The 19,741-nt window shown below is 38.2% G+C and overlaps 1 protein-coding gene across 1 annotated transcript in view; it reads left to right on the top strand.

The window, feature by feature from the left end:
- The first annotated feature begins 661 nt into the window (after nucleotides 1-661).
- LOC103721114 (wings apart-like protein 1) overlaps nucleotides 662-19,741 on the top strand; it is a 34,406-nt gene continuing 15,326 nt past the window's right edge. Inside the window, 11 exon segments of the mRNA XM_039123973.1 lie at nucleotides 662-778; nucleotides 862-1,229; nucleotides 6,580-6,679; nucleotides 8,950-9,286; nucleotides 10,104-10,174; nucleotides 10,176-10,217; nucleotides 15,392-15,520; nucleotides 15,619-15,712; nucleotides 15,842-15,928; nucleotides 16,719-17,401; nucleotides 18,953-19,230. Coding sequence (XP_038979901.1) covers nucleotides 662-778; nucleotides 862-1,229; nucleotides 6,580-6,679; nucleotides 8,950-9,286; nucleotides 10,104-10,174; nucleotides 10,176-10,217; nucleotides 15,392-15,520; nucleotides 15,619-15,712; nucleotides 15,842-15,928; nucleotides 16,719-17,401; nucleotides 18,953-19,230 — 2,306 coding nt within the window.

Genomic DNA, 19,741 nt, shown 5'->3' with positions numbered 1-19,741 from the left:
AAGAAAGATAGTTTGTTGGTAACCCCAACAAGATCACCGGTGATCTAAGAAAGATAGTTTGATCAACATATTTTAATATAAGATCACCGCGCTCCGGTGAGGTTGGATACCCATTCTCAAGGACGGATTTTCGATTACTGGATTGAACTGTGATTTGAAAAATGGGTGATCCGATATTATTGTCATGTAAGATTACTAAGATGTAATCAACTACGATGATTTTATCATTTTTATCTGAATTATTTACGATCTTGGAGTTATCACACCATGCCAAACGCCCCCACATAGGCATGACGCAACTAAATGCAGTGATCTCGCGATCAAACGCCTCCTTGTTGCGACGGCAAGTTGGCAGGTAAATTGTGATTCTTCCTTTCCAAGCCCAACGGTCAGCTCGACTCAGACACGGATCATGTATCACCTATCACCCGGCGGTGACGGCAACCAAACCAGGAGAGAAATCTACCAGCCGTAAAGAAAACAAGACTCCATATTTTGAGTTCCGCCCGAGATCCGTCGCAACTTCCGTCGCTTCCATTCCCCGGCCCCGGAGATCCACTTCCCGTCCCCCCTTCCCCTCTTCGAGCTCCTGTTTCAATTCCCGACCTCCTCCCCCTCTCCTCTTTCCTCTGCGTCGACGGATGAGAGATTTGGTGGCGAGATGATCGTACGGACATACGCCCGGAGGACCCGCTGCGGCGTCGGCCGGAGCTTATCCGAGCCCATCCTCCTCGACGGCGACTCCTCTTCCTCCGGCGGCGGTGGAGGCGGGGGAGCGGTGGAGGACGCCGAATTCCTCGACCTCCCCCTTTCCCAGGACGGCTCCCAGGACCGCCTTACCCTCGCCGCCTTCTCCTCCAGGATTCCTCCCCCTGGTCCCTCGACCCCGCCGACCCCTGCACCGCCCCGATCCGCCCCGACCCCCACGACCCCACCCTCCTCCTCCTCGGCGACTCCTCCGATGGGCCGCGGAATCCGGGAAAGAGGCAGAGGAATTTGGAGCGGGAGGTCAAGAATCCTCCGACTAGGTTTGCGGCCGTGGCGGCGGCGACGGCGACGCTGATGGAGGCGCAGGAGTTCGGGGAGATGATGGAACACATGGACGAGGTGAATTTTGCGCTGGATGGGCTGCGGCCAGGGCAGCCGGCGCGGATCCGGCGGGCAAGCCTGCTGTCGTTGCTGTCGATATGCGGGACGGCGCAACAGCGCCGACTTCTTCGGGCTCAGGGGTGAGTAAATGGGAAACCTTTTCTCCTGCCTTTTGCTTCTTTCTTGTTTCTTCCGCTCTTTGTAAGAGATTCTTGAAATTCGTGGCTTCTCACTTTGTCTCACCAACGAACCGTTCATGATTGGCGCTGAAATTGATGTCTTAGTGCCGCTCTTTATAAGACATTCTTGAAATTCGTGGCTTCTCACGTTTTCTCATCAACGAACCTTTCATGATTGGGACTGAAATTAATGCATTATTCCAAGTTCTTGGAAATTAAGGTCTCACCAAGAGAAATCATCAAAGAAAATATCTTAGAGTACAAAAGCACCTGCTTTACAGGAAACGGTGCATGGTTCAAGAACACTATAAGTTTTTTTTCTTGCTGTGGAATTGTTCTGTCTTCATGGTTAAACACGACCATCATGAGGAGTAGAGAACCCATTAACTGATTCGAGCATCAGTATTGTTTCTTTTGAGCCTGAAATACCACGAAAGCCTTTAATCACCCAGAAACCTTGTTGGAATAATCAACTTGTTATGGTTTGAATAGTAAGATGCTGACGGCTGTAAAGGAGTTTTCCAACCAAGTATCGACCAAACAGAAGTACCATCTCTTACCTTGATAAAATTATTAGCCTATAATTATATACATCTCATGTGATGTTTTCTCTTTAAAAGATGGAGAAATTGTCTCAAGTCTTTAGCAAGAAGTTCAAGATTTTCTTCCGCATTTAGTAAATAACCGAGTCAAAGTGCTATCTTATTATATATGAATCATTACAGCTATACCCTTTGGAGGGCCAAACTCATCTTTGATGCTTTATTTTGGTCACTATCTTTTGTCCTTATTCTTCTACACATTGTGAGGACTCATGCGTGTGTGTATTTGGTTCCATATCGGCTATGCACTGGGTCAATTGTGGGTACTTATATTGGGTCAAGGAATCCAAATAATATCTTCCGACTAGCCTTTTTGAACGAGATTCTGAGTTGTTACAAATGATATCAGAGCGGATCTGGCTCATAGCCTATGTGGACTAGGGGACACTGCAGTACAGGTTCATGAGGGCTGACCACGGGTCGACTGTGGTGCTGGTAATTAGATTTGAATGGATTTAGACCCTTAGCCTAGCAAGGACGTCAGGGCTTAAACGGAGGGAGTATGTGAGGATCTATATGAGTGTGAGTTTAGATCCATATCGGCTATGTATTGAGTTGATCTTGGGTGTACTTATACAGGGCTAAGGAATCTAAATAATATCTTCTTGCTAGTTTTTTTGGATGAGATTTTGGATTGTTACACACACTTTCCTGGATTATAATATGGTCCAATTTTTTGACTTCCATCCTTATGCAAATAAATGCTTATAAACCATTATGGAAATCTAAAGATTGGTGCTTTAATTTGGCATAAACATATTGCTATTTGATATTACCAAAAGAATGGCATTTTTGGAGATTGGCCGGCGATCTAGCAAATACAAGTGGATCTGCTGGGTCCAAGTATTTAACCATCAAACAAAATTGGTTTTAGATAGCCGAAACACATGGCTTATTGATCCTGGCTAGAAGGGGGAACTAGCCTATACAAGCTTCTCATCCCATCTCTTTAGATTTTTAGCATCTACACCAGTTTGTTTATGGAATTGCCTTCCACTATAGTTAACTTCCTCAAGAACCACTAAAATCTCTTAGAATATTTGTTGTTCAATTATATTTTAACAAATTTAAGGGGTCTTAGACTTCGGAAGTGTTCGAACAAATGGAACATAATTAAAAGTTACTTCAAGAGGACCTTTGAAATCATGAATGCTTAATTTCCGAGGAAGAAGAAATAAAACCAATTGAGTTTAGTAAACAAGGAGAATTGGTTTGCTATTACCTTTTCGGGGCCAACTTTGTAAACTTCTCTCTGAACAATCTTAGTTGACTATTGTTTCATTACTTAGTACCATTCGTTGTTTAAAGGAATTCATAAAATTGCGAAAATACTTGTTATTTGGTCAAAATTTCTCAATTTAAAAGGTTTGGAACATGGGAGACCAAGCATCTTAGACGTATTTGTGCATGGTTAGATGTCATTCTTGAATTATTTGACTTGCAGGCTATAAACATGCTAACTAAAAAAAATATGTTTGGGATATGAACTGATCATGAAACTATGGTGAGACAAGTGGAACATAATGCATGCAAGCTTTAAACATGCATGTCTCCTAGCCTATTTTGCAATTGCCTACATTGATGACGTCCTTATCTTCAGCAAGGCAAAAAGCTTAAATGCCGTATCCTACCTTCTTTAGTGACTGCTTCTAGATTGTAGTTGGTAAACACCTAGCTTTCCCTAAGAGTAGGACTCTGTTTGATCTCCCTAATCGCTAACAAAGCAAACACAACCAAAAACACGAGGAGAAATAGGAAAGACAGGGGTGAGTCAGGTGCTCGAAGGTTCTAGGGCAGCAAGTTAGTTTTCAATCTTTGAAGCTCTTCCCCCTTAATGAGTCTCTCAAAAGCCGCCATTTTTGAGTTCGGAGGGCTAAATCAAAAATGTTGAATTGTCACTAGCTGTTAGTAACCAATTAAGCAAGGATTTGCCTATCTGAGAATTCAAAGTCAGTTTGCTTAACTCTTTGCGCAGTTTCATAATGTTTCCTCACCAATCCTAGATATGCCGCATCCACCGGTAATGGCCGATCGTAATCTGAGCAAAATGAAGGTTGCGTTAATGATAAAGATCTCTGGGGAAACCGCTAAAAAAAGGACGGCGGGAGTCCATTGGTTCAAATCCAATAGTATAGTAGCCCTCGAGAAGGCGTGCGCGGACCTGGTGTGACGATCCCCGCTGGGCCGAGTGTTCGCCCACTTAAGAGTCTTCGCCTTTAGAGAAAAAAAGTGACTCTTGTACAAGAGCTTATGGTCAAGATTTCCAATTGATGAAAAAGGGTGATTGGGGGGGGGGACGATGATTAATATGGGGGAGCTACTCCCATGTCACTTTTAATTTTTTTTTTGAAGGGGGGAGGGTATGTCTGAGGTTTCCTTGTTGTTGGTATTGCTTGGTTGTTGAAGCCTTGTTTGCAAGGTTCAGCTACAAAATTCACAAAATAATACTAGGGTCATTAGACATTACTAATCTAGCTTTGTATCAGCTGGGTGCTGAATTTGAACTTGTAGACGATACATATTTTGGTGGTCAAGGGGCTTCCCTTATTTGGGAGGTCACAAACTTACAATCTCATAGCAGTGATTTGAGTTCCATCAAACGATGCCAGATGTCCACTTAAATGAGGATTTAGTTTGTCCTTTACAAACTTAAATTGCACTCCATATTGAACTCAGAGAAGTTTAAACTTAATGTCAATATCATGCTTCCATATGCCATTCACTTGCATGGGCAATGATATAACACCCTTAAGGGCAACCATGATGGAACTAACATGATTAATTCTAAATAAATTTTATCACTCCTTTTGTTGAGACTAGCTTTCAACGGAGTTACTAGTCACACCATCAAGTTGGTGATCACTTGATTAATTTAAATTACTGAACTCATCCACCTCTCTTCAAGCTCTTGGAAAGTAATGATGACAACTTCCTACTAAAGAATAATAGAAATTTAACACCAGGCATACCGGTTAAATTTATGCCTTTTTATGAACTTTTTTCTCATCCATAATCGATCATAGGTTGACATCTTTAAGACTGGCCAAAATATTGAACTAGAAGGCTAGGGGTGGTTATCTTTAAATGCTGAGGGATTGAGACCCTTTAATATAGTCCAAATGCGATGTTTAAGACTCCATTTCACAAACATAAGTCTCTTAACTAAACAGAAACTCGTCTTGAAATCATTCATCCTACATGCTATTGATCTTTGAATTCAAGGGCATCTGTTTCAGTTTCATTTCCAACTTTATTGAAGCTGTGTGAATGACAGCTTTTGAAGCCACCGCATTCTTTGAATTTCCATAATGCAACTTCAATGTTTTCCAATGAACATATTTCAGTTCTGGTCTGTCAATCTTAGGTGCTTCCCAAGTGTTCCTTGCTTCTCCTTTGCCAATTTATCTACAAATACTCCTTGTATGTACTTTCTAGTCATTGGACCCTGCAAGTGGCTTACAAACCCTAACCTTTTGCATTTGAACAGAATATGGTTATTCTACTCTCTAATTTGGTAATTGCAATCTCCATAAAGATGCTTCTAGATAGTTCCTTTCCCCTATCCTGAATCACTCTATCTCTCCTCCTCCTCACATCATCTTGTCATATTTGTACTACTGGACCCAGCCTATGCTCTTCTCTTTTCTCTTGAACTTTGTCAGAAACTCACCATGTCAAACTACTGTATCTCTTGGTACCCATTTCTTTTTGTTATAATTGTTCAAAGTCCATTAGTTTCTGTTTTTAATGTTCAATGCATTTATCTGGAGTTGGTCAAATAATTTCTGAATGTCATGGTGTTTGATGCAAGCCCAATAATATGTATTATAAAATCCAGTGGAGACTCATGTTTTCTCCAATGTGTAAATTTGGCCGTTGTGTTTCTCAACATTAACATTTGTGAATTCTCAGACCGCATTCAGCTTGCTATAGTACTGTGTTATATTTAATATTGCTACTATTTCTAGTATTTAATGAATCTACATATCTGAAAGAAAAACCTTTTTGTCTTATATATGGTGAAAAGTGGTGAATATATTGTCATGGCATCCAATACACGTTGGTGACAGCCATAGGATGAGCACACACAGACACAGATGGACTTTGCTCCTCTCAAGAGGAGAAAATATCTACTTCTCTCGACTCCAAAATCAATAATTAGATAGCTAGCTTGAAGATCCACTACTGATTATGACTTATACCACTAAAAATTTCAAGAAACCGAAAAATCACATATTTTGGTGGCCATCATGGGGACACAAAATGAATAATTTTTTATTGTGTCCACAAAAATGAACAATTTTGATTGTGCTAGTGTGTTAAAATACATGGTAAAACATTTAAATCGAGAATCTACTTTATTGATTATGATCTACACATGTTAAGACATATATAGATTGAAAAGTGTAGATTTTAATTCTTAGATAATAGCAAGACATCATCTCATATCATTTTATCTATTCATTTTTGCATCTACTTGATGCATAAGTTAGAGATCATCAAAGCATGTGTTTTTTATTTTTTTTTTCTCTAGTCATTTTTAGTGGTATAGATCATGATGTCTGAATCTTTAAGTTGGATGCTCCATTATATATATTTACATATAATGTTTGTATGTTTATAAATATGTATGTATTGCCACTTCATTTAGTTTATGTATTGTCGTGCATGTTTTGCTCATATGCTAAACCTCTTCAATGTCTTTCCAGAATGGCCCAGAGAATAGTTGATGCCATTTTGCATATCAACTTTGATGATTCTCCAAGCACCGTTGCTGCTGCTGCTCTAATCTATGTGTTGGCGAGTGATGTAAGTTCCTCATAAATTATGTCAGAATGATATGTTTTGATTTACTTTGGCTGCGGATTGTACACCGCTGTAGAACTAACTTGGAATTTTTTGATTTTTTTAATCCTGATATTTGTAAAATCTTTCCTTGCTATACTCATAATTATATAAGGATAATAGAGCTAGTCTTTGAATTGCTTTTGTTCATAATGTTTGCTATTCATATGTCTTGATCCTTCAGGGTTTTTGTTAGATGTTGTACCCAATCTAATCATATGGGGTGCCTTGAACATGTTAGTTGACAGAATGCTTATGAATCCTAGGATTATTCTGCTTTTATTTTTCCTCTGTTGTATTTATGGGTATTATGAAATACAAATAAGAATGTTCAATGAAAGGAAGTGGAAGGGTAACTTGTTTGAAAAGGACAGTAGGAGATTTAGAATCCAAACAGACAAACGTACAGGTCAAAGCCACTCTTATTCCATGAATCATAATCCTTCATTTACATTAGTTTTTAATTAACCCATAGGTGCTCCATCTTTTATGATGCAATTGAAAACAGAGGAAGTAGCTAGCTGGAAAAGGAAATTGCAACCTTTGACTACATGGAGCGATTGATTCTTCTTTTTGGTAACATCATGAGCAAAATCTCATCCACACAATTGACCAGATAACTGAAATATTTGACAAACATTAAAAACCTTTTGTTGAAATTGAATATTTTAATAGAACATCAAGAATAGCTTGCCAATAATAGATCCTATAGCATGAGAAACTAACATGATCAAACACAACATTTGATAGGGGAGTATAAGGGAAAGACGTACAGTTGGTAATCAAACTTGTAGTTAAGGTGACATTTTCTTTTTTTTTTCTTTTGTTCCCTCCTTTGTGGAATTTTCGTATAAAGTATTAGAAATATAGCCTGTGCTAGGTATGTGAAATTGCTTAGTTTGCAATACTCCATTTTATTGGGAGGAACATAATCATGAAATTTTTTATTTACAAGATTCTTTAGTATCAGATGGAACATTGAATGCTGACATCCATTCAATATTTAATTTGGGATTCTTCATATAAAATCTTCAAGCAATTTTCAAAAACTGGATCGGACACTACACTACAAAGTACAAAAGATATCTAGTTGGACTCATATTGTTTCAACTTTCAACCAAGTGTTTTACCTAAGGTACACTATCTCAGTATCAGACCCCATACTGGTGTTATACTACCACTATATTGGTACGGTACGATACAGGCTGGTTTAGCATACCGAGTGTCTGTACGTTTTTCATACTGTATACCGATACCAATCACTACGGTACGGTGCACGCTATAACCGTTCGGTTTGGTACGGTATCGCGTACCATGGTTTTACCCATGGAACTATTAGTTGAGATGGTCTTTATATTATTCCTAGCTATAATAGTTTGGGCATAGATTTGCAAAACTATATCTTTTTTAAAATATCTGAATTAAGGATCACCGAATCGGTACCGGTAGGCATACCGGTCGGCCACCGGATCGGTTTGATACCGGTTTATGTCGATACGAACCGGTACCACGGGTTCAGCCTGGTCACACATCCAAAAGTCCAAAAAAAATTTGGAATTGATACAGACCTGTTCGGACCGGCTGGTTCAGGCTGGTACGGGCCGTTACAGCAGGTATGGGTCGGTACCGTCCGGTACTTTTTTTTTTCACCGAATCAGACCGGTTCGGTATAGGTTGAACCGGCCGATACGGGCTGGTTCAGCATTCCTTGATCTGAATCTATCCACCTCAAGTTGAAAACTTGATCTGGTGATTGGTTTGGAACGTGCATTCTACTTTACCCAATAATGGCGCTAACTAACAACAGCTGGTTAAAGTATTTACAATGAAATTAATCTGAAATTATTATTAATCAGTTTCTTCTGGGAAAATTTATCTTACTATTGTATCCACAAGTTCAGTAATATGCCACTCTTTGAAAAGGTTTGTGATCTTTGGAGCCGAATTTGTGTTGGGATATATTCTGAAATAATGTATGTGTATACTTTACACTATTTTCTGGAAGCTATTTCTGTATTGCACATTCAGACGATAACATCTGTTATAACTGTGGCTGTTGTTTCTATTTCACATGTGAGGTTTGAAACTGTGTGCAAAATATGTTTCGTGACTTGAGTGACTATACTTATTAAGCTTCACTTTCTCTCCCAATATTCTTGATGAATCCTCATAATTATTTAGGTTAGAGCATTTTCCTTACTGTTCCTTTTTAAGCTCCTTGATATTTTTTTCAGGCTCAGGATGACCATTTGCTGGATTCACCATCTTGTATTCACTTTCTTATTAAGTTATTGAATCCACCTGTGGCTAATAACGTGGAGGACAAGATAGCAACCATTGGCTCTAAGATTCTTGGGATACGTAAACCTCACATACAGAGTGGGATGAATAAGGGAACAGACTCTAGCTCTACAGCAATCATTTCAAAAGTTCAGGAGATTCTTTTAAGTTGTAAAGAGATAAAATCAAGCAATGGGGATGATGAGGGAGCAGAGAGGCCAGAGCTGAGTTCAAAATGGATAGCTTTATTGACTATGGAGAAAGCATGCTTATCTACTGTATCATTTGAAGGTAGGCCAAATCCCAGGTTTTCAAGGTCACTGATTTGCTATCTTGGAAATTCTGCTAATACAGTGTTTTGAATTGTTTGGTCAAACTTAATGATTAACTACATCAGTTCATTTGAAGATAGATCAAATCCCAGGTTTCAAGCTCACCAATATCGTGTCCTATCTTGAAAATTCTGCTGGTATATTGTCATGAATTGTTTGGTCATAATTTACACACAACTGCATTGAATTCAGCTGGATTTATTTTCTTGGTTATTTTCTGAAATAGACTGGTAGAATGTTTAAATTCTACCTGCATAACCATTATTTGAAGATTTGGGAGTTTGCAGATTTAACTGCACAGATTAACCATGAAGTGAACTACAAGTTTATTCTAAAAGAAGGCTATCTATTGTTACTACTAACAAATAGAACCCTATTGCTCATAAGAAATTGTTAAATAACTACATATTTTTCTTGCTCTTCATTTATATATATTTTGAAATTTCAGCTTATTGGTTAAGCAATTTATTCTTATGTAAGCTATTTGTTATCCTATGCACATCATGATATGATTCCTCTGATTTGTCATTCCCATTATACATTGTTTCATCGTAGGTTTAAATTACTTTTGACCAAGGGTCGTTATATTGGTGCGTGCCATCCTGCACCAGGCATACTATCTTGTACCAGCCTACCAGGCATACCGTACAATATAGTACTGGTATGGGGTGTACCGAGTTTCGATATGCCGAACCGACCCTCCAACTGAGATTGTGAACCTGATTTTGACCAATAGCTGTTGTTTTAAATTTTCCTACTTTCATGCCTTCTTTTAGACGCATCTGACATGGTAAGAAGGGTTGGAGGAAATTTTAAGGAGCGATTGAGAGAGCTTGGAGGACTGGATGCCAATCTTTGATGTTTTGGCCAGCTGCCATTCCACCATGGAGGTCAGTGTATCTTTGGACTTATTTGTTGCTAATTCCTGATAGATAATCGACACATGTTAGATTAGACAAGTACTATGAGTATAAAAGATGTTCATATATATTACAATTATATCATTGTGATGTGGATTATACATTTTCCGCATTACTTTTAGAACTAACATCATTGATAGATGATAAGCAGTATGAGAGATTAATTATCATATGCTAAAAGTGTATGCTATTATAATTTGGAAAGCAGCCATTTTTATACCTAAATCAGTCTATTAATCAATTTCCACTTCCAAGAAATATTTGCTACTAAATGTTTCTTTATTTGAACAAATCTCTTAACAGCAAAGTCAACTTTGATCAACTAATATGCTTCTACATGTATCTTTCAAGAACTTCCTTTGATACCTTTGAGTTTTATCTTATCCACTAATTTGATGGTGGTCACACCTGAGCATGTGGAGAGGATTGTTGCATAGACCTTGGAGAAAGGCCAATATAATGTCAAGCAAGGTCCGCCGTACCGGCCTGTATCGGTTCCGTAACCCGTCTTGTTGAATGGCCGATTGTGGGGTTCCACGTATCGGCTCCGTACCGGCCCTGTACCGGCTCTGTACTGGTTCTCCAACGATAAGCTTCTGGTACCGGACTCCACGTTGATCCAGTACCGGTTCAGGACGGTACCGATACGTACAGGCCCGTAACGACTAGTACAGGCCGGTACGGCAAATCTTGATGTCAAGTGATTTTTTCTTTTCCTCTTTCTTTTATTAATGAGTATGCTAACTACAGGCAAAACAAATTGTCATATAACTAGAGAAGGATCGAGGTTGGCTATTTATGGTGTTGGGCACGTTAGAATTTTGAATATAGACATTGTTTCGTATCCGCATCTTAGCCTTCTCCTACATGCAAATTTTTCTAGAGTTTCGCACTTCTGGCAAGCTACAACAATTCATATGTTCTCTTACATGCATTTCACGAGCCAAACATTAGTTGAGGGTGTGTACCGTATTGTACCTACCCGTATTGCTTAGTTTCGGGAGGTACCATGAAAAATGTGAGAAAAAGGGATTGAGGGCTATCTTGTTATGGGTTGTGTACTGTATCGCACTGGACATATACCATACCGAACTAGTAATATGTTGGTATGTTATCTGGTACAGAGATTGCAGATCTTTGGATCAATGGTATGTGCCAAAACTAACATATTCTAAAATAATGAAAATTATAGGTACTAATTGGTACGGCTGGTACGGTATTGTTGGTGCACATCAGTACAGATAGGTGTAGAGCGGTACAGTCATTATTGTACTAGTATAATTGTTTCATCATCTTGACACCCATACTGGTGCTAGTTTCATGTTGGAAAGGTATGATACTAGTCGTGCCATCTGTTTTTGGTGGTTTTGAAATGATGGTATTATGTAATACAATTTTAATTGAGATGGAAATTAAAATGAGACCCAATTAAACTATGTGATGAAGATACCATACTACAATTTGCTTGGTTTAACTATCTTTTTTATGATATACAAAACATAAACTGAAGACTTATCTAAAGTAGGGTCTAAAAAGCCTATTTTAAACACATGAAGGGGATGGAAATGTTATTTAATACACGGCATCATGATTTGAGTGCCATATAATTGGTCATTCAAGCAATTTTGGTAATCTCATTAACATTAGGTGGATAAATGAAGAGGTGCCTGTAAGCTGTTATGAAGCTAACAAAATCGTTTGTGTGACTAAAGGAATATTTAATGATGAAAGCACTAAGGCATACAATATTGTATGATTCAAAATTTCGAGCAACAAAAAAGGCCCAAGCAAGTTGAATATGGCAGAGATGAGAATGTTGAAATATATGTTTTAGAAAATTAGGAATGGTAGGATGAAGAATGATGAAGTGTAGGAGTTGCACTGTTTAGGTTTGAGTGATAGAGAACTAATTGGGATGTTATGGATGTGCAAAGATCTGAGGAGGCCCTGCTAGGGTGAGAGGTCTATTCTGTGTCTAATATCTATAGCTTTATACAAATGGAGTAGTGAACTTCAGCTAAGATGGATGGATATATGTGAAAGAATTTAGATTAACGTGGACTCGTGGAGTAACATTAGAGGTAGCCCGCATAGGGATGTTTGGTAAATAATTATTCCACAAAGCTCATCTAAGATTGCAATGCTTATGGTCAATATTGAGCATGGGAACATCAGTGCATCATTATGTCCTTTTGTCCTCTTTATGGAACGCAAGGTGGCAGCTCGCTCTCTTCTTATTTTTCTTGATTAGCTATCCACTCACAAAAAACCCTTTTTTCTTTCACATAACCCTTGGAAGGGGAGGGGGTTCGGGGGAGGGGAAACCTTCCCTTCCCCAGATCTCGACGGTGAATTCATAAATCAAAACTTCCGAAGGCTAAGAAGTTAGTGCCGGAGAAAGAGCACGTCGAAAGGAAAAGCCAATCTTTTGCAGGGGAGCTAAGCTAGCGGATCAGAGATAGAACCATTAGTGCCAGCTCTTGGGCAAAGTTAAGTAAAGTAAGAAGAGCTATTTTCAATAAAGCAAACGGATTTAGAATCTGCTTATTCAATCTCTTGTCCAGATTAATCTCTCACTCCACCAGGCGGTTCGTATGTTTCTATGACCCCCAAGACGGAGCGAGACGGATACGCAGATCGCGAAAGTCAACGCACATGCGGACTCTGCCGTCCTTTTTTAGGACAGGGAACTATGTTGGCTAAGCTCGATGATAGGAGCAGAACGTCGGACATATTCACTTTGGTTAATCGAGATTCGAGGATCGGATGGATGCTGATACCTGGACCTCGAATGGAGGGATGGCAAAAAGATTGGATGCGGATCACCGGCGGAAGTGAGTTTGAAGTGAAGGCTGGAGAGCTGAAGAAGATCCCACCCCCCGAACCCCCGGTGTTCTCAAACGGCGAAGCTTCGCTCGCCCCCTAAGGGGGTGTTCTTCTATAAGCCGAAGATTAAGTGTGACTTAACACTTGCTGCTGTCCTCGGCTCTGCTACCAAAGTGGCAGCATCTAAGAGGCGAGTTCCGTCGTAGCTTCAGAGAACTTTCTAACTCCTTCTGCCTTCACTTGGATCACCAAATATGTCATCATAAAGTGCTTGCTTACATTTTCCAACAATACTTGTTTAATAGCCTGTAGTTGGCATCAAACATTTTCTTTTCTAATTATTGCATGATTTTATCTATCTTGAGGAAGTTTATAAGGGTGCTTGACATCCATCTCTGTGACACTATGAAATCTCCTAAATTCAAGCACGCATCTAGTCTTTTGTCAAGGAAAAAAGTGAAGCCACAAATACCACTAATATATTCGTTGTAGAGGTTTATTTAGATTTTCCAGTGGAACATTAAACAATAAGAAAAAACTTGTGAGGAAGCCCATTGAATTGGTTATCGAATTGGCTAGATGAATGCATATGCATCTGCTACTGTACCAACCACTTACACATGATGGTCTGTTGCGAACTTGTGATTTTAGTATTGTGGTCTTGTTTGATACCCATATTCCTTTGTTTTGCTGTGTTTTCATTAACCAGTATATAGCCATAAAGTTCTTGTAGTGTTGTGCCAAATATAACCATAATAATAAACCAATAAGTCTTTCAAGTTTCTATATGGATTCAGTTTATATGTTCTACTAGTTGTTTCTATCTTAAGGCAAGGAAAGTTGAACCGAACAGAACTGGCTGATTCAGCCCGTACCAAGCCGATCCGGTCGGTTCGGCAGTAGAAAACGACTAGGAGCCGGAACCTGATTGGCTCTGGCCGGAACCGGTCGGAATTGGATGGGAATCGGATGGTTCCGTCCAGTTCGACTTGGTTCGAACCGGTACCGACCCATACCGGATGCCGACCGGTACGGGTTTTGATGCTGGTTCGGCGAACCTTGTCTTAAGGTCCTCCATTATGGCATGCTTTTATGTTCCTTGTCAATCACTCTTCTTTTCAGACATGAAAAAGAAAAATCCACAACCTTCCTCGTTAGGAGCTGTTTATCATGAACCAGTAGAAAGTATTAAGATTAAACCCAAATGACATCTCTCTTATTTAATTTGTTGATGTAGGCTGCCTATAGGGTGGTTAGAATGAAAAGTAGAGGGTCAAAATAGCTTGATGCTGCTAATGTTAATGATTTTAGTTACCTGTAATGAGAGCATGTGCGAGAGTGTGAAAGCTGCGCTCTCAACTTATGGTAAAGAAGCATGTAAGAAGTGGTGCAAGTCCCCTAGTAGGAGATACCAGCTACTAAGCTGTGACCGGTGAGGATAAGCTTGTAAAACATCAACTCAATTGCTCAACCAAGGTCTACAAAACTCAGAGTTGGAAGACACAGGATCACTTAATGAACCAGATAAATTCTTTGCTTTAGTGGACAAGACTAGGTGAAGATACAAACAAATTTAAAACTTCAATTTTATGTCAAATAACATATAATGGAGCTTGGAATTGTAATATGAGCCTCATTAACTGCTGTTATGCTTCTGAAACCAGCTTTGGCTCAACAGAGGTGAGAGGTTCTTGAGACTTCTTTGCTACCTCTAATTTTTCTAAAACCTGCAAACGACATAATACACTTGTCATGATTAAAAGCTGTTCTCACTTAAACAGTCTCAGTGCAGTAGCTATGACAAATGGAGTGATAATAGTGCCATTCTAAGCAAAACGGCCTCTGAAGATGCAAAAGCAAATAAACTCATGGATGGACTAACGAGCTAGTGGATTAATGTGCTGTAACAGCCCATGGGTTTAACGAATACCTGCAAGTAAGATGGGTTTTGAATATGGTGGTCTAGTGGCCTGGAATGGAAATGAGGCAATCCAAAACAGGGCTGGCTGAGAGAAATTCCATCATTTCCTTATTTGCTGATTTAAATTTCCAATTATTTCTAACCTAGTTTCTAAAATGTTATGCTTTGATAATTGGTCATGATTAGTTTCTTTTGATATTCATTAATCAAAGGAAATGAAGAAGATTTACGTGTGTTGTGTCAAGTGTGTGCAATTTGAACATACAATGTAATACCTTGTGGCTAACAACTGTTATGTGAGCTCCATTTTTAAACACTTGTGTCCTACAATATGTAGCTTATTTTCTTTGGATGGTTTTTGATTGGTGTGCTTATAGTAGTTCATTTGATATCACAGGTGTGCTTAAAACACAAGTCGCCCTCGTTGTTAGAATTAAAAGATGGATCAGCTTTGCAAAGTGTGGTACTGATGTTGAAATGTCTGAAGATCATGGAGAATGCCACATTTTTAAGTAAGGACAATCAGGTAATCTCATATGCTTGTCCAAATTATCTAGTTATTTGGACTTTGTACAGTCCTAGAAGTCATTGCACGTTTATGACCTTTTTTGTTTGTGTAAACAGGACCACTTGCTTGGGATGGAAAGAAAGTTGGATTCTGAAAGACTTCCCCTGTCTTTTGTTGGGCTCGTTATCTGTGTGATTAAATCTTTTTCAGGTTACTTAAACAAAATTGAATATTCTTCTTCATTGTAGCATTATTGTTCTATGGTCAAATTTGAACTGTTGATCAGATATAGTCTCATACTTCATTCATGTTGATGTTGTCTTTGTGGTTGCATTGTAGAGCTTTCTCTGCTCCAAAATTCTTCCAGCATTTCCAACAAAGGGAAATCAAACTTATCTGAAGTTCAGATGAATGATAACCGGAGAGGTACCTGTATCGTCTGAATGAGTCTATCTCTTTGTTGCAAACTTTTGGATGCAATAATCTGCTATGGTTGCTTAAGTTGTCTTGTTAACATTGATCTATAGAAGGGCCTAAAAATTTTGCTTGAAATTAATTTTCATCATATGCTAACAGATCATTTACTTGCTTGCTATTTTTCCTCGTCTCAAATTGGCACATCATCGAACTTAGTTGCCATTTTTTTTTTGTAAAAATCTGTTCTCACAGCATCTGATTGAATCATTTTGTGCACTTAACTATATTTTTAGATCTTCTATTATCTTACGACTGGGCTCCTATATCTGATAAGACAAGTGCCCTATATTTTAGAAGGCATGTCTTAATCTATCCCAGTTGATATATTATCTTGTTGAAATAACAAAAAACAATTTTCACCTACTATAGCAATAGAGGCTTACTGATGGTCTTGTTTTTAGCTTTCTTCTGGATATTGTAAGATAGTTTTGAAGTTTGTTGACGACCAGATGAATATTCATCTAATGATTTTGTGGACAAAGAATGCAAAAAAAAAAAATTCTTATATCTACCTAAATATAAATCATCATTACTGTTACTCTTGTTATTTTGATGCTTGCTAGATTTTCTCAGTGCAACAGGAAAAATTTGTCAAATGTGATGCCTTTGCAGGAAATTCTTATGTTAAATACTTTCATCCATCATATTCTTAAATGTAATTTGTTTTTATCCCATATATTTGTAGATATTTGTTAGAATAATTTGTTCTTAATTTTATGTATTTTCTTTTTTTTCGTAGACAGGGGAGATCGGACTTTGACTAGTGATTGTGCTGGGTGTTCTGGCATGGACAAGAACTTTAATGGAAGGAGCATTTATAAACGTCAAAAATTGTCATCTTCCCAGTCCAAAGAAGCCCTTCCTGGTTCAGAAACAACTAGTGCATCTGGTTCTGATGAGTTAACCATAAAGAGAACTGATTGTACTTCATCTGGTTCATGTAATGGGGCATCAAGTACTTCATCTAGAGATAGCTACACAAATGGTAATAGTTTAAAGCTGAACATGCATGGTAACGGTTTAAAGGTGAATTCCATTAAAGGTTCAAAGGGATGGATCTCCATAAATCCTAATGGTTTGAAAAAGAATTCAAGTGACTTGTCCAAAAGGCGTCATATGTCTGAAGATGTTAAAGGTGATTGTAAGATGGACAGCTTTGATCCATTTGCGTTTGACGAAGGGGACTTGGAACCATCAAAGTGGGAGTTGTTAAAAAAGAAGAAAGAAACATCTCACACACACCAAATGGTTGTAACAAATGGTGAACTTACAGATGGATACAATCTTCCAAATGTTACCACGGATGATGTATTAAGTCGGTTAACTGATGAGCAAAATTATCATCCTTGTGAAAATTCTTGTCCATCAGTAATTGAAGAAGATTCTAACCTTCTGGAAGACTGCCTCCTCACTTCAGTAAAGGTAATTTGATTGTTCTCACCATTCTCACAAATGCTTATACACATGCAACAGGTATCATAACATACTAGTGATAGGCATCATTCATTTTTCAGTGACACTACAAACATGCTGAGAAGCTGCTGAATGAATTTAAGGCAGTCACACGTTATTAATCAAAATATGTTAATCTTAGCATTATTTTAGAAGTAGAAACGATGTTTTTGTTTTTAAATGTGTCATGATTGGTTTTCACAGGGTATTTTTCTAGAGGGATGGGGTATGTGTCATTGAATTGTTAGTGCTGATTCTAAAAGCTAACATATGCTCCAGTCATGATGCACATCTACAGGCAAAAACTCTTTCTATACGATACATGTGTTTATATACACAAACACATATTTTGATGCATGCACATAATATTTCATATATACACAAACAAATGCACTATATGTATTTTTTTTTTTTGTATGTCTCAATGTATATCTTATCAAAAATTTTCTTATATACATACCCACATACAAGTTTACATACATAAGAACATTTATACATACTATATGTGATGTGTGCTCACCTGTCTGACTTGACTGGGATATTTGGGATTGTATTCCAACTTGTCTCTAAAATCTGAACACTAAAATGATGGTTGACTTTGAGCTGAAATATGGTCAAAAACTTTCTCAACTCTTGATGGCTCACAACTTGATCTTTCAAACTAACCCTTGGATGGGGCAGGGCTAGTTGGTTATTACAATCTTAACTGGTATGTCTGGTACAGCAGCCATGAGATATACTGTACTATGCAACAAATTTTGCAACAATGGAGAGCATGTTAGTTTTACTATTTCATCTGTTTTGTTGCATGTCATTATATTTTTATTTTGTGCTCTTTTTTTTCAGAATTTGGATACATTATTTTTATGAATCAGTATGCTTTTCTTCAGATGGTTTTAATCTATCCAATAAGGGCTTTCATCTTTTCGAAGTAATGTTATGAGTGACAAATTCATTACATGCCTACCAACACCACTGAGGCAACGATCACAATTCATTCTCTTTTTATAACTGCTTTTAATGCACACCATCTTAATATGCTTAATGTGGCATTATTCTATTAAGTAGCATACCACGTCTCCTGTAGTTGTAATTTCCAGGTCTTTATATGTATGCCTTATGATTTCTGTCGGACAAATAAAGAAGTATCCTATCCTTAAGTTGCCTACTTGGTGACACAAGCTATAGATGTTATTCTCCGCGCTTGTCAAACCCCCCACCCCCCGAAAGCTCAAACCACATGCTATAGGATGTGGAAATGACAAAAAGATAACCTGAAAAGGCTCCTGCATCAAACTATCAAGTTGATTGTTCAGAAAATTTTCATTGCATTATTATTTCATTACCATCTATTATTGAATCCACCAGTTTTTCTTTCCACTGTTTGTATAAGGAGTGGTCACAAAAACCCATGAACAATTTCAGACTAATTTCTTTTCATGTAGTTTCCTTTATATCATGTCATTCTCCTTGCTGCTCTGATACTGTCTGAAGGTTGTGCTTGCATTGACTTTTTGGCAGGTTCTTATGAACTTAACAAATGACAACCCTGTGGGCTGTCAGCAAATTGCTGCTTGTGGTGGGCTGGACACCATGGCTTATTTGATCATTAGCCATTTTCCATCATTTGACTTGTGCTTCCCTATGAACAGCCAAGTGAAAGAGAATAATTTCTCTTCCAAACTAGGTATTGATGCTGGTCATCCTAACAACAGACATTTAAGTGACCATGAATTGGATTTTCTGGTTGCTATTTTGGGTTTGCTTGTGAACCTTGTGGAGAAGGACAGTCGAAACAGGTCACCTCTCTGGATTCTTTCATATCAATTTTTTTTCTTAATCTGCGTCTGAAGTGAAATATGCCAAGTAAAGAAATATATGTACTTTTGAATATCTATTTTAACTTTTAGTTGCTTTGAGAGGGTTGCTGTTTGTTTTCTAAAGACTAGTTCAACCTTTCATGTATTATGTTCTTTGTTGCCCGAAAATGCCTATTATGTCTGCAATCACACTAGAATTTTTAAGTAGGAAAAGGTTTGCACCTGTATACTCTTGACTTATTTCTTTGCTAGTCATTTCATGCTGACAAAATACAGTTTGAGCATTTCCTTGCCGGTTTCTCTTTATTTCTATTGTCTTCATAATCTTTGGTCACAGTGTAGTTATCTGAAGAAAAAAAAATTAATTGACACTGCTAGTAGTTGGACTTGGTGCATTATCTTGTTTTTCATCCTTTACATTCTTCTGGTGATGTCATTTAATAATCTAGAGTTGAAAGTTGAAACCAAGTGGACTTTAGCTCATGACATC

The sequence above is a fragment of the Phoenix dactylifera genome, chromosome 2, assembly GCF_009389715.1.
Source record: "Phoenix dactylifera cultivar Barhee BC4 chromosome 2, palm_55x_up_171113_PBpolish2nd_filt_p, whole genome shotgun sequence".
Classification (NCBI taxonomy): Eukaryota; Viridiplantae; Streptophyta; class Magnoliopsida; order Arecales; family Arecaceae; genus Phoenix; species Phoenix dactylifera.
Note: the sequence above shows the minus strand (reverse complement) of the source record. Positions and strands in the feature narration are given on the sequence as shown.